General features: G+C 36.6%; 1 protein-coding gene across 6 annotated transcripts in view; it reads right to left on the reverse strand.

Annotated features, from left to right (window-relative positions):
* Nucleotides 1-16,333, reverse strand: part of PIAS1 (protein inhibitor of activated STAT 1) — a 125,157-nt gene that overhangs the window by 78,969 nt on the left and 29,855 nt on the right. For all 6 annotated transcript variants that reach the window (XM_078448793.2, XM_078448794.2, XM_078448791.2 and 3 more), the window contains exon 2: nucleotides 12,282-12,726. In XM_078448793.2, the coding sequence (XP_078304919.1) occupies nucleotides 12,282-12,726 (445 nt within the window). The remainder of the gene's footprint in view (nucleotides 1-12,281; nucleotides 12,727-16,333) is intronic.

Consider the following 16,333-nt stretch of genomic DNA (forward strand, 5'->3'; position numbering starts at 1 on the left):
GATTAGGCGTCTGACTTCGGCTCAGGTCATGATCTCACAGTCTGTGAGTTCGAGCCCCGCGTCAGGCTCTGTGCTGACAGCTTGGGGCCTGGCGCCTGCTTCGGATTCTGTATCTCCCTCTCTCTCTGCCCCTCCCCTGCTTGCACTCTGTTTCTCTTTCTCAAAAATAAATAAACGTCAAAAAAAAAATTTAATAATATAATAAAAAAAGGAAAGAAATTGATTGCCAAAATTGGGTTCTCCCTTTGTTGCACCATCCTACCTGTCCCATGATCACCAGATGCAGTGCCTCTAGCTGGCTGGTGCAACTCACATGGAACTCGATTTGTGCCGGGGAGACTGGGCCAAAGTGGTGTACAACCCACTGGGAAATCTGAAACGCTGCACTTCACTGTACACACTACATGTCTGATCTTTAAATTTCATCCTAGCAAAATCTCATATGTTGGATTTCTTTGTTAAACCGTATTTACTGGCTTCTGCACCAAAATGTCTGGCTTGTTAATGTCACAATTTAAGATTTTTAATTTCATATTTACAGTTACACAGAAGGGTTCTTTACTGACTCTGATTTACTGATTCTTATTGTCAAGATTCCTTTCCAACCCAAAAAAGTCTATCATTCTTAGTTCCCAAGATAACCCTTGAGAACACAGATACCCATTTATTAAAAACACATTAGATGCCTTTGGGGTTCTGAGCCACTATAAAAACAATAATCAAAATATTAAATTATCTACAAAGGAATATACCGTTAGAAGGTAAATCTTAGATTTTACTTTGAAATCAGAAACCAGTGCTTCCAAATTAGGAAAAAAAAAAACCCACCTACAGAAAAAATTAGTGCCTTGATTTCCCAAAATTCAAGTACAGAAGAGCACAGCTCATATTGAATTGTTAGAGGGCAAATTTTCTAAAAGCAGAGAAGAGTGAATCACAAAACCTCTGAATGCCCTTTCCAATACTTATCAGAGCCTGCGTCCTTGAATTTGTATCACCTGATCTCTAGGCAGTGGCTATCAGGCATGTGGAGGAAGGCAAACTCAATTATAAAAAAATGAGAGGAGAAGGAAACTGTGAAATCTAATCCAATGCTAGAGGAGCCCTTGGCGGAAAACACTGGTACCCAACGTTATTAAGATATAGCAGAAACCTTACCCGTGTTGCACAAAACAAGATGGATCATTTTAACTATTTAGAAGTGCTGAAGCATATGCTGCCTTTCAAAGGCAAAACCCAAATTTATACACACACACACACTATATATAAAATACATATATAAAATTCAAACCTTTTCTATAAATTATTCATACATCTTCCCAAGCCTAAAATAATTATAATTTTCTATATAGGAAGTGTTCTGTTTTAAAAAGGAAAGAGATCAACCTAGCTTTCTAAAATACTGAGACTATAAACCCAGTACACCCCAGTTGTCAGTTTTCCCTAGGAAGCATCGGTATATTGTCCCACATCAAGTTCGAACTCGGTGTGACAAAACTCAGGAAAATCCAAATAAATAGAACACAGATAATATACATTCATGGTGTTTAATGGAAAAGATTGTTTAACAACCATTAAAACTTAAATAGAAGCTACCTTCCAAGATTTAAAAGAGAAAGATAAGGGCGCCAGCCTGGCTCAGTCAGTAGAATATGTGACTCTTGATGTCAGGGTAGTTAAGTTTGAGCCCACACTGGGTGCAGATACTACTTAAAAATTAAATCTTAAAAAAAAAAAAGAAAGAAAAAGAAAACATAAACAAGTGACTTGTTTAACCCCAAACTGAAGAATGACACAATGTCTTAGTGTTCCAGATACTTCACTTTGTAGCATCCAAATGCTTTCCAAAAAATGTTACAACACTCTAAGAACTGAGGAGGACCAAGAGGAGACCATCTTCACAGACAATTTCCAGTTTTTTACAAGAATCAGATTTAAGAGAAAATGCCTGTGAAATGGTTTCATTTTGTCCTTGTTCTTTATGGTCACTGCCCTCAATTAGAAAAGAATTAGAGTATAATGAATTCTAAAGAAAGACTACAAACATAAAACTGTATGGTAAAAAACAACGTTCACTTACTACCTCCCTATTTCTCCTAAGCTTCCTCCCATCTAAACCTCCCAAAGAGGTGACAGGGAGATAAAAGTAGGTTTCTTTAAAAACAAACGACAACAAAACACCTCAACCGTAACATTTATGATCCATGTTGCTCCTCCAAAGAAGAAGCCACTTAAATTATTCGTAGGCTAGAGAACAAATAAACTTCTAAGTTCATGGTCTTTGGAGAGTTAAATATTTTCAGAATGGTTGCATAAGAAAATCCACAGACACCCTCTTAACTGACCTGCTATTAACTGCTCTTCCCCAATGCCTCTCCACTTCCTGACTGGTGCTCCGGCAAGCTGACTGCCTGCACCAACAGACTACTCCCCAGTGCAGAAGCACTGCAGAGTCAGAGGTGTTTTTTCTCAAACCTGTTTATATGCCAGTTGCACCTGCAATTACAAACTTAAATACTATAAAACTGATGAAATTTAAATGCAGAAAGAGTTGCTGTTTTTATGAAAACTTAAGTCAAATGCTCTGCAAAGCCCCAACAAAAGCAAGTTGCTTAAAAAAAAAATGCAATGAGTGGGGCACCTAGGTGGCTCAGTCAGTTGAGCGTGTGACTTCAGCTCAGGTCATGATCTCACGGTTGGTGAGTTCAAGCCCCATGTCAGGCTCTGTGCTGACAGCTCAGAACCTGGAGGCTGTTCTGGATTCGGTACCTCCTTCTCTCTCTGCCCCTCCCCTGCTCATACTCTATCTCTCAAAAATAAGCATTGAAAAAATTATCTATTTTTAAAAAATGCAATCAGGGCACTTGAGTGGCTCAGTCAGTTGAGGGTCTAACTCTTGATTTTGGCTCCCGTCATGATTTCACAGTTCCTCAGTTCGAGCCCCACACCGGACTCTGCACTAGCAGTGCAGAGCCCGCTTGGGATTCTCTCCCTCTCTCTCTCTGCACCTTCTCCACCGCGCACATGGGCACACTCTGTCACAAAAAATAAATAAATTTAAAATAAATAAAATAAAACTAAAACTAGGAAATCTGCAGTCTCAAAGGAAAGGCCTTTTAAACTACACCAAAGACTGGCAAATGAATATACATCAATATGTTTTACATTAAAGTAAAATGTTTAAGTCATTTTTATCAGTTGGTTCGAATATGGATAAGAGGAAACATTGTATCCTTTGCTGATCAACTAGAAGAACACTGATTTAGAACATTAGAAATAACACTCAGTGACAACAATTATTATTCCTCATTCCAATCTATGAGAAATCGCTAATCCATAGACATATGATGTAAACTTATTCAGGTGTACTGCCTAAGACCTTGAAAAACCTCAAAAGAGGGGGCACCTGGATGGCTCAGTCTGTTAAGCATCCGACTCTTGATTTCGGCTCAGGTCATGATCTCACAGTTCATGGGTTCCAGCCCCACCTCGGGTTCTGCACTTACAGTGCAGAGCCTACTTGGGATTCTCTCTCTCTCCCTCTCACTCTCTGCCCTTCCCCCACTCTCTCTGTCTCTCTCTCAAAATAAATAAACTGAATAAAAAAATAATGTAAAAAAAAAAAAAAAAAAAAAAACTCAAAAGAGGGATGCCAGGCTGGCTCAGTCAATAGAGCATGCAACTCTTAATCCTGGGATTGAGTTCAAGCCACATGTTGTGTGTATAGAGATTACTTAAAAATAAAATCTTAAAAGAATACAAAAATAAAATAAAATAAAATAAAATAAAATAAAATAAAATAAAATAAAATAAAATAAAAAACAAAAACTTGAAAAGGAAGACATCTCTTGAGCAGATACAATTTGGCTTAGCAAAACTTGAGATGACTCAACAAACTTTTACATGAGTACTCCAAATGAATGCAAAGCTGTTTGTTCTCTATGTTTGCCTTTGAAATAATTAAAACTATTAAAAACATGTAAAGGCATCATTTTAAAAAAATCTAGTTTCTCTTTGAAAATTTACCTGAGTCAAGAAAAAGAGAAATAACTAAATTACTAACAAACATAAACCTAAGTATTAATGGCTGTTTATTCTTATCTGAATCAAACCAAATATTCTTTCAATCACTATGAAAATATTTTGTGTTTTTACCATTATGCTCTAACACAGGTAAGTGTAAACAATATAAACAATAACATTCTAAACAATGATATTATTCTAAAAATAATATTAAAGAATTGAGGGAAAATATCTTGCTTCTGAATGGACATAACATTTTAATCCAAAACGATTTGTCCTTCTGATTTTTATAATTGTGTAAATTCCACAGCTGAGCGACACAATAGGGGCACTCTATACAAATAAGATATTTCAAAGTACTGTATACTTCTAACACATGTTGCTCAATATACTACAAAGATTAAAATTTTCTGCGCCCCATTATTTATATGGATCAATAATGTAAGTGGCTAAGAACATGCTGGGTTACATCAGCTAGTATTTGAGATTCTCCTCTTCATTAAAACAAAATCAGAAATTAGCACAAACAAGGGGTGCCTGTCTGGCTCAGTTGTAAGAGCGTGTGACTCTCGATCTTGGGGTCATGAGTTTGAGACCCATGTTGGGCATAAAGATTACTTAAATAAATAAAACTTAAAAAGGGGGGGGTGGGGCAGCTGGGTGGCTTACTTGGTTAAGCGTCCAACTCTTGATTTTGGCTCAGATCATGACCTCACGGTTCAGTGAGTAAGTTCGAGCCCCGCACCAGGCTCTGCACTGACCATGTGGAGCCTGCTTGGGATCCTCTCTCTCACTCTCTCTCTGCCCCTCCCCAGCTTGCACTCTTTCCATCTCTCTCTCAAAAAATAAATAAACCTTAAAAAAAAAAAGAAAAGAAAAGAAAGAAACACAAACACACACAAGACAATGACTGACCAGAACACAATAGAAGTATTTTTAAATTTCTCTCTAAAGTAAGTGTTCTCTATGGATTCTATATAAAACATGTTATATCTTTTATAATTGGGGGGCGGGAGGGTGTATAGGGTATATTAAATATCCAAATCATCAATTAACTATAGAGTTCAGAGTGGGAGTGGAAATAATAAAAGGAAGGACACCTCTTTTCTCCCTAACTCTATTTCCCATCCTTATCATAAGCCACTGTTTATGATAATGTGGTATGCCTCAGTTGTATTCAGATGGTAAAGTGATTAAAATTCACTGAATCAGAGTGAAGTAAAAGACTCTATTGTATTTAAATAAATTGGAGAGCTAATAAATGTTTACTGAACAACTGCCATGTAACAAAGTCATAGATAGCTATTACAGGAATATATACAAGATGAATACAGCAGAACCCTTACCATTTTGAGGCACTAACAACAAAATGTTATAAGAACATGAAAAAAAAGTGAAATCAATTCTGGATGGGGGAAGGAATAGATATATATAGGGAGAAATCTTAGAAAGATTAATGAAAAAGGTTTTAAAAAGCATGTAAAATGATATTATACATGGAAAATCCAATAGACTCCACCAAAAGTCTACTAGAACTGATACATGAATTCAGCAAAGTTGCAAGATACAAAATCAATGTACAGAAATCAGTTGCATTCTTATACACTAACAATGAAGCAACAGAAAGAAATATAAAGAAACTGATCCCATTCACAATTGCACCAAGAAGCATAAAATACCTAGGAATAAATCTAACCAAAGATGTAAAAGATCTGTATGCTGAAAACTATAGAAGGCTTACGAAGGTAATTAAAGAAGATATAAAGAAATGGAAAGACATTCCCTGCTCATGGATTGGAAGAATAAATATTGTCAAAATGTCAATACTACCCAAAGCTATCTACACATTCAATGCAATCCCAATCAAAATTGCACCAGCATTCTTCTCGAAACTAGAACAAGCAATCCTAAAATTCATATGGAACCACAAAAGGCCCCGAATAGCCAAAGCGATTTTGAAGAAGAAGACCAAAGCAGGAGGCATCACAATCCCAGACTTTAGCCTCTACTACAAAGCTGTCATCATCAAGACAGCATGGTATTGGCACAAAAACAGACACATAGACCAATGGAATAGAATAGAAACCCCAGAACTAGACCCACAAACGTATGGCCAACTCATCTTTGACAAAGCAGGAAAGAACATCCAATGGAAAAAAGACAGTCTCTTTAACAAATGGTGCTGGGAGAACTGGACAGCAACATGCAGAAGGTTGAAAGTAGACCACTTTCTCACACCATTCACAAAAATAAACTCAAAATGGATAAAGGACCTGAATGTGAGACAGGAAACCATCAAAACCCTAGAGGAGAAAGCAGGAAAAGACCTCTCTGACTTCAGCCGTAGCAATCTCTTACTCGACACATCCCCAAAAGCAAGGAAATTAAAAGCAAAAATGAATTACTGGGACCTCATGAAGATAAAAAGCTTCTGCACAGCAAAGGAAACAACCAACAAAACTAAAAGGCAACCAACGGAATGGGAAAAGATATTTGCAAATGACATATCAGACAAAGGGCTAGTATCCAAAATCTATAAAGAGCTCACCAAACTCCACACCGAAAAACAAATAACCCAGTGAAGAAATGGGCAGAAAACATGAATAGACACTTCTCTAAAGAAGACATCCGGATGGCCAACAGGCACATGAAAAGATGCTCAACGTTGCTCCTTATCAGGGAAATACAAATCAAAACCACACTCAGATATCACCTCACGCCAGTCAGAGTGGCCAAAATGAACAAATCAGGAGACTATAGATGCTGGAGAGGATGTGGGGAAACGGGAACCCTCTTGCACTGTTGGTGGGAATGCAAATTGGTGCAGCCACTCTGGAAAACAGTGTGGAGGCTCCTCAGAAAACTAAAAATAGACCTATCCTATGACCCAGCAATAGCACTGCTAGGAATTTACCCAAGGGATACAGGAGTACTGATGCATAGGGGCACTTGTACCCCAATGTTTATAGCAGCACTCTCAACAATAGCCAAATTATGGAAAGAGCCTAAATGTCCATCAACTGATGAATGGATAAAGAAATTGTGGTTTATATACACAATGGAGTACTACACGGCAATGAGAAAGAACGAAATATGGCCCTTTGTAGCAACGTGGATGGAACTGGAGAGTGTGATGCTAAGTGAAATAAGCCATACAGAGAAAGACAGATACCATATGTTTTCACTCTTATGTGGATCCTGAGAAACTTAACAGAAACCCATGGGGGAGGGGAAGGAAAAAAAAAAAAAAAAAGAGGTTAGAGTGGGAGAGAGCCAAAGCATAAGAGAGTCTTAAAAACTGAGAACGGAGGGTTGATGGGGGGTGGGAGGGAGGGCAGGGTGGGTGATGGGTATTGAGGAGGGCACCTTTTGGGATGAGCACTGGGTGTTGTATGGAAACCAATTTGACAATAAATTTCATATATTGAAAAAAAAAGCATGTAAAATAGGCCTCTTACAAACAAGATTTTAATATGATAGGCAAAAAAAAATAAATCAACCCCTTCATCTCCCAATTCTTCTAGTTAACTATGGACAATGAAAAGAATTCTCTTTAATGTGTGGTTCCAAAATGAATGAAGACCTTAAAATTACTCATTGTTAAAGAAATAATAACAAAATGAGTTTAAGAGTGGATAACAATTACCTAATAAAATTGGGGATACCAAAACTATTGTTGTGATTTTAGCTAGAAACATAAATCATGCAGAAAACCATTCAAGTTATATTCAGAACATCTTAGAATCTGTTTCAATCTAAGGGCTAAGGCCAAAAGGAGGGGAGGAAATGAAAAATTAAATTTACTTGTCACACTGTGATTGTCTCAAGTGATAATTGTTATAAACTAGCTGGCTACAGGTCAAAACTAAACTCTAATGAGCCTATAATGATTTTAAATGTATATGTTTAGAAACAAAGAGAATACCAGAGACATTTAACTTTTCGGAAATGACCTAGTGGCAAAAAAGCCCTTTATAAAACTGAATTCTGTGGGACACCTGGGTGGCTCAGTGGGTTAAGCATCTGATTGTTGATCTCAGGGTCATATGAGTTCAAGACCCATGTTGGGCTCCTTGCCAGGCTGGTGTGTACTCCAGAAAGGAAGGAAGGAAGGAAGGGAGGGAGGGAGGGAGGGAAAGCTAAATTCTGTGATGAAGTGAAGTGGTTACTTCATTAAATGAAGAAACAGTCTTCAATAACATTGAAGAATCTTCTAGATTATTTTCTTTTATTCTGTTTTTGGGGTTTTAAATTTTTTTTGAAGTTTTTTTCCTAGGTTTTGTTTGTTTTTTTATGTATTTATTTGAGACAGAGAAAATGCAAGAGGGAAAGGGGCAGAGAGAGAGAATCCCAAGCAGTCTCTGCACCACCAACACAGAGCCCAATGGCAAGGCTCAAACTCACAAACTGCGAGATCATGACCTGAGTCAAAGTTGGACGCTTAACCGAATGAGCCACCCAGGCACCCCATATTTACTTATTTTAAGAGAGAGAGAGAGCGAGCGAGCACAAGCTGGGGAGGGGCAGAGAGAGAGAATTCTAAGCAGGCTCTGCATTGTCAGCCCAGAGCCCAACACAGGGCTCGATCCCACGAACTATGGGTTCATGACCTGAGCTGCAATCAAGAGTTGGAAGCTCAACTGCCTGAACCACCCAGGCGCCCCTCTTCTATTCCGCTTTTTACAAAATAGAGCTTTAAAATACATTCATCTTAAACTCTGCAAATTACTCAAAATCTTTTTTCAATAAATCTTTTTCAGATTCACTGAGCATTCCCTCCCTTGAATATTTACTGAATCAATAAACCTCCACAAATTATTTTCTGGTGAGACTGCTTTATGCATAACCAAAATAATGGCTTTTATTTTAATTCTATGATAGCAATGAGAAATTAGAAATCTATTTATACACCACCAAACAATTCCATAACACCTATTCATTTTGTATGTATACCATAAACAATGGATTTATTCAATAAAAACTAGTATTCAAATTAAATTATACTTTAAATACACAATTTTTGTCACTTGTGGTAATTGTTCTACAAGTCACCACAAACAATGAATTAGTGAATACTGAACCAGTATTCAGGTTTAGGGAATACATAGGACTAAGTTCCTACAAGCCTCTGATTCCATCTTCATCCACTGATCACTATGTAACCTTGTTTTAGGTTGTGTTTCTGTTTAAGGACACCTTACTTAATATATATTGGTGATTCATTAACATCGACCTCACCGCCAACAGCACTACCTAATGCCTGAACAAAACTGAATGCATATATTTTTTTCTCCATGAGGCATATCACAGCCTTTTGCATTTAGGAACACTAGACAGAGCTTCAGCACTATAGGTGGGGGCTATTTAAAACTGTAATCACCAATAAAAAGCACAAAAATGCAAAAACCACGGCACTAAATAGAGCATAGAAGAGGACACTTACAGTATGAAAGCTGAAAACAAGAAGGCCTCGAGAGTCACCTTGTTCAATCACAGGTGTGAAAGTGTGAGTCAGAAGACTCAACTTTTTTTACCACTCTGCACGTGTCTAAAATGACCATGCAATTATTATGTGATTTTGGAATTACAAATACATTTGAGATAGTAGACATTCACAAAGATAGAATGTGCAAATAATGAGAACTGACAATACAAAGAATGCCCAATTAAGTAAGTCTCATGGTAAATCCTTCAGTATTTCAATCTAGTCAATTTTGTAAATGCAAGGGTTTACTTACTGGTTATCAAGATGGGAAAATTTTTATGGCATTGTTTTTAAATTATCACACAAACACACCCCATTGAAGCAGTCTATAAATTTTCACATAAAGAGTAAAGATGGAAAAATTATTTAAAACTTACTGCCTACTCTTTAAAAACAGCCACTGGGGGGAAAGCATTATAGAAAGAGATCGAAAACTGCAGCTTTTAAGAACATAATTTCTTATGAACTATCTGTTTTTAGTATCTTTTTAGAGGAAAATCAGGTACATTGAAAAGTTCATAAGGATAAAAGTATCCTGAAGTATTAAAGCAATAAGATACAAAATGTAAATTATGATATATTAGGTTAAGCTAAAAAGGCATGAAAAGACCATCAGTGTAGACAATTAGAAATTAATACTTAACAAATATATTCAAGCAAAGTACTTCAGTAAAATAAAAATAATTAACTTAATTCTCTCAATTCTAATTTAATTTATTTAATTGATTTAAACTATTATCCAATATAAGTATAATGTGTGTCCAGTTTGCATTCCTACTCTTTATAACAAAATTAAGATACATATGTAAATATAATCTATTCACACTGGTACTTGAAATGTATATTACTGAAAATGAAAACAGCAAGATACAGTAATTAAGACCAGAAGAGAATTTGAGAACTGGGAATCAAATCAAATCAAAGCCACCAACAGTTTTTCCTTTTAAATTTCAGATGATGTTCACTGCAGCACAGTTTTTGGCAGCAAAAAACTAGAAAAACTTGTCTTTTACTAGAGAACTCATTTAAATCACAGAATAGTATACAGTTTTTTAATAAGAAATGAGCTAGAATGTGTGCGTGCGTGTGTGTGTGTGTGTGTGGTGTGTGTCTATATGTGTATGGACTTCAATTATTAAGACAGACAAGGAGAAATGTCTATAGTAAGGGGAAAAAGGCAAGTCACAGAATACGATGTATAATAGGATTCCTTCTTGAAAAACAAAAACGTAATTTGTTTATATATGCATACACAAACTACTAATGAGGAAGGGACTCTGGCACTTTCATTTTTTATAATGAGCATGTGTACGTTTTATAAGCATACAGGTTTTTGACAAGTGTTAGGCTGCCCTGCAATAGCTATTTTTAAAAAATAATGTGATACAAAATTCATGTTGTTTGAAAATGACTCCTATGAACTGAATTTATTCAGGTAAATTCTGCTAAATATAATTAAAGACAAACATTTCCCAATTCAATGAATTCGAGTATGTTCTCAAAATTCAACACTAACCAATCCCCCTAACTGAAATGTTGAATGATTTGTAACAGGGGTCAGCAAACTTTTTCTGTAAAGGTCAGACAATAAATAGTTTAGGTTTTGCAGACAAACATGGTCTCTGTTGCATATTATTCTTTGTTTTTTGTTTTGTTTTTTTTTTTTTTTTTTTACAAGCCTTTGAGAATGAACACACACACACACACACACACACACACACACACACACACACAAAACACTGTTAGCTTATTAGGCCCACAAAAAACAGGCCACAGGATTTGTCTTGCCAGCCACAGCTTGTCTACCACTAATTTATAACAATAAACCAGCACCTGCACATCTGATATTTTAAATATATTACAACAAAGGTGTCAGAGATCACAACAGAGTCAGTTTTATTCTGCATTAAATAAACTATGGTAGTTTTGGAGCAATAAAGTGACTAATACACACTGAATCCTATTAAAATGCTATCCATTAATCAAATAATGGTAAAAACACAGTAAATAAAATTTCAAGTATTCATATTATAAAAGCATGATCATGTGCACACCTGCAAAGCACACACATCCACTTGAAAAAGTCAGCTGAAATTAAAATACTACACATCAAAGCTGAATTTTCCTTTTATAATAATTAAAACCATTTACTCATTTAAATAATCAAAATTAGTCAATCATTTGTTTTAGAATTCATCAACCCTGAAAATTAAAAACTGAATTTAGAGGCTGGTAGAAATTATTAGGTTTTAATTTTTTAATTTGTAAGGATTATTGCAAAATATTAATCAACAATCTAAAATATTACACATAAAAAAATTTTTTTAACATTTATTTATTATTGAGAGACAGAGAGTGTGAGCAGGGGAGGGGCAGAGAGAGAGGGAGACACAGAATCCGAAGCAGGCTCCAGGCTCCGAGCTGTCAGCACAGAGCCCAACATGGGGCTAGAACCCACAGAACGCGAGATCATGACCTGAACTGAAGTCGGCCGCCTAACTGACTGAGCCACCCAGGTGCCCCTAAAATATTACACTTTAAAAGTTTATATTCTTGGAAACTTGACTATACTTTTTTTCTTTGCCTGAAAGATAACTTTCATGTATCTGATTCTGTCTAAAACTGAAAGATCCTTATTGTAATCTGAATGCTACTACCAAAGGAAAATTTCATGATGAATAATAAACTGAGTCAAATTAACACTCTAAAATGAAAATGCGTCTCCCCACCTCCTGTCCCAAGTAACCAAATAACCATCATAGAATAATCTTACCTAGACTGGTGGGTTTTATCAGTTCATCCAGTAAATCATAAAATGGTAATTTTTGAAGTTTTATATCCGGATGTACTGGGTGAAGGGCTGATGTAAGATGTGGGAGTTCCAGTTCATGTTTAGGTCCCAGAAGAGAAACAGGGAGTAACGGCGATGATGCAGGGTGACCATCATAAGTGAGCTGTGGAATGGTAGATGGAGACAAAGTTGCTGGCATAGGACTTGAATGGACACTGGGGATGGACAAGTCCGCGGGCGTCATGATTTTCTGGGGGAACCTCCGCCTATAGAGTTCTTTAATTTTCATTTGTACAGCAGGACTGCAGCCAGCCTTTAGCAAATGCAGGGCTTTTGTGAGAAGTTCGTGTTTGCGTCCGTGCTTGTTTCTCCCAGCGTAGCCCAACAGTACTTGGAGTTCAGAAACTCTAAGGCTCATAACCATTTGCTTCGAGACAAAACAAAATGTGAAATGTTAGTATTCCCATAGTATGATTTACAATATTAAACAATACTTTATTATAACCCTTTCTCCTTATGGCTTGCTTACAGGCCAGCTCATTTATAGTCAATTCTAGCTATTTCAAACTTAAAATAAGTAATCAAAGAAATTTTAAATTAATACTCATAAATTCAACAACTTCTACCCAGGGTTATGAAAGATGTAAGATGAAGTATTCACCAGGTAGAACCACACCTCACCTCAGTCCACTGTGTTGATTCAACTGTCAGCTATTCACCAAGCACTTACTGAGTCTCCAGGAGAGTGCTGAGTGCTATGTGGATGGCAAAATATAATGATGAGCCCTCAAGAACATTTATTTTCTTGGGGGGAAATTACATAACTATATACGAAACACATACACAGCCCACTTCAAACACCAGATGCACACAGCAGGGTATAAATAACATACTATCAGGTATTACCTTGTATGCTGACCTCGGAATTTGTAGGACTTAAAAACTATATACCCTTTCTGACCCATTATTTACCAGATATATTCGATATTTTCATATCGAATTTTCATATCAATATTTTCATATCATATCGTTGTCACTAAATCTTTATTATCTCCACAGGGTGTTATCCCGCTCCTTCTTTACACATGAAGAAACTATGTAGTTAAGAAAGGTTAAATAACTTGCCTAAGGCCACATAGCTACTAAGTAGCAGTCAGGATTCAAACACAGTTATGTACGATTCTAACCCCTATTCTTTCCACTACACCATTAGGAAAGGACAGAGCTGGAAACATAATATTGACTCACTCCACTGGCAAGCCCAGGCTAAAAAGTCTAGGAATTCAATCCACATGCCATAATGTGTAAGGCTCTTGGTTTCCAAAATTGTTTGGTCAATATTTCTTCTTCTCTACCAATTACTAAGAGACTACCAACAGGAAATGCCCATCTCTACCACTCCTCTCATTTTAAAGTGGAAAAAAAAAAGGAATCCAAAGAGAAGAAATGGCTTACCCAAGATCATATAGTATTAACAGCAGAATCCTGACTTTACCACCACTGACAGGGAGGTGTTAGGGTGGAAGACACAAGTAAGCTTATCACCAGCTATTTTCCCCAACTGTTTTATCCCCTCACCCCATACCAATTACCAATACACAAAAGATAACCTGCCTTTCCTAATTCACTGCCACTCCCTGAGAGGACATTCTACCCCAGCCAATCCTCTTGAAGCTGTTTAGAGAGTGCAAAATAATTAAATAAAAAATCCAAATAGTGAGAAAACAATATAAAGAGCTTTAGATCCAATATAGTTGGTAATTAAACATATGTGAGTCCTTCCTCTACTTCTCTGGCCTGAAAAATACTCTTTCTTCAAATTCTAGCTTTTGTCAGCCTTAGTCCATTGGGCCTGGCAATATTAATGATTCTTTTCTCACTACTTTTATTGGCCACTTTTCATATCTTTACTAGCACTTGTCTTGCTTTATTACAATTTTCTATTTGTACAAGTGATTCCATGACCACTTTGAGGTCCTCCAGGGCACAAGCCAATGTTACCTGAGCCTGACAACAGTAGAAACTCATCAAATGCCTGGACAATGAGTAAATGAATGAATGAAAGAACAAAGTAAATAAGAAAATCACACCAAAAGAAAGAACAGGGGTGGAATCTACAACAATAAGTTATACATGTAACTATAACATAAATGCAAATGAACTCCCAAACTTTTATGTTCTATACAAGGCATGCAAAGAAATACTACAAGCCTTAAAAACAAATTCTACCCCAAATCCTCTAAATGTTCCTCTTTTTTAGATACGAACAGAAATTCAATACTTACTATATTGTCAGCAAGATACCAATTTCTTTCTACTATCCAAATTGTCCTAAGAGTACAAAATAGTTTTAAAGATTTTTATGACTTATTTTAAAAGGAACTGGGACTTCAACTGAAAAGCACTACGTTAATAAGTAAGCTTCTGCTTTTGGAGAAATAACAGAAATTATGCTTCAAAGATTATCAGTTAAAAATAAATTTAGGTTGGCATTAGTCAAATGTACACTTCATTTTACAGAGACAGTAGTAAAAATTTTAGAAAGAGAATAATGTCTTTCTACTTCAATTCCATTCTCCTAGGTCAAACACAAACAAACCTGAAATTCAGTGATTATCACAAACTTTTCACTGATGACAGTTTTTGTCCTTACTCTTTGGGTATAAGGATTTAAATGCACCACAGATGTATTATCATTTTATTTATATGGAAGGACATATTGACAATTCACATAAAATAAAATCTCTTGCTTGATGGTCAAAAGAAAAAGGCTGATGACAGAAGTATAATTTTTTTGTTCTTACAGGATGTGTAATTAATCATCACAATTAATGAGGTACTGTCCTTATTTTACAAATGAAACAACTGGGGGCATCTGGGTGGCTCAGTTGGTTAAGCATCTGACTCTTGATGTCAGTTCAGGTCATGATCTCATGGTTCATGGGTTCAAACATGGCACTGGGATCTGTGCTGACAGTGCGGAGCCTGCTTGGGATTTTCTCTCCCTCTCTCTCTCAAAATAAATAATAAACATAAAAAAAAAAAAAAAAAAAAAAGGAAAACTGAGACCTAGGCAGGTTAAGAAAGTTGTTGAATACTATACAACTACTCCAAATGTTGTGCTCTTACACTATACCATCTTTTAGAGGAAGCAAACCACAAGCTTTTCAATTAGGAAAGAGAAAAACCTTTTAAAAGACTAATTGACTTAACATCTAATCTCCATTTCAAGCATCAGTATTTGGCTTAAAAGAATTGGTGGTTCGGATAAGAAAAGAATGCATCTGGATTCAAATGAACCATTGCACCTTAAAATCAGGTTTGGTGAAAGATAGGGTGCTATCCATTGCTGTTATTGGAGCAGCTTCTGCACGCTCTTAAGGGCTGTAGTAAGCATACAGAATTTTTAAAAAATATTTATTTATTCTTGAGAGAGACAGAGCACAAGTCTGGGAGGGGAAGGGGCAGAGAGAGACGGGGGGGGGGGGGGGGGGGGAAGGGAGGAAGACACAAAATCGGAAGCAGACTCCAGGCTCTTAGCTGTCAGCACAGAGCCCAACATGGGGCTCAAACTCGCGAACCACGAGACCATAACCTGAGCCGAAGTCAGACGCTTAACTGACTGAGCCACCCAGGTGCCCCAGCATGCAGTATTTTTTTAAACTAAATAAAAGGGGGGCAGGAAACACAAACATCTGAAGCATCACTCAACAAAAAGCTTCAGAGAAGCATGGAGCAGTCAATTCACAATGTAAAGTGTTGACAACACAGAGGAAAACTAAACACTTACATCTGAGATGGTGAAATGCAATATATTTTAATCTGTCATGTGTTTAAAAATCTCCATTTGTTAGCACTACAACAAAATGAATATTTATAACTGAGGATAACATCAACCACTGCTACTACTAGAAATCATTACCTCCTCAAATAGCATGCTGCTGACTCTACATCCCCAAATGATAAAGCTGTCAGAACCCTAGGGAATTCAGAATGCCTGAGAAATGTACATACTCTGAACACAGAGCATTCTG

Source organism: Panthera onca, chromosome B3 (assembly GCF_046562875.1).
Source record: "Panthera onca isolate mPanOnc1 chromosome B3, mPanOnc1 haplotype 2, whole genome shotgun sequence".
In the NCBI taxonomy this organism is placed as follows: Eukaryota; Metazoa; Chordata; class Mammalia; order Carnivora; family Felidae; genus Panthera; species Panthera onca.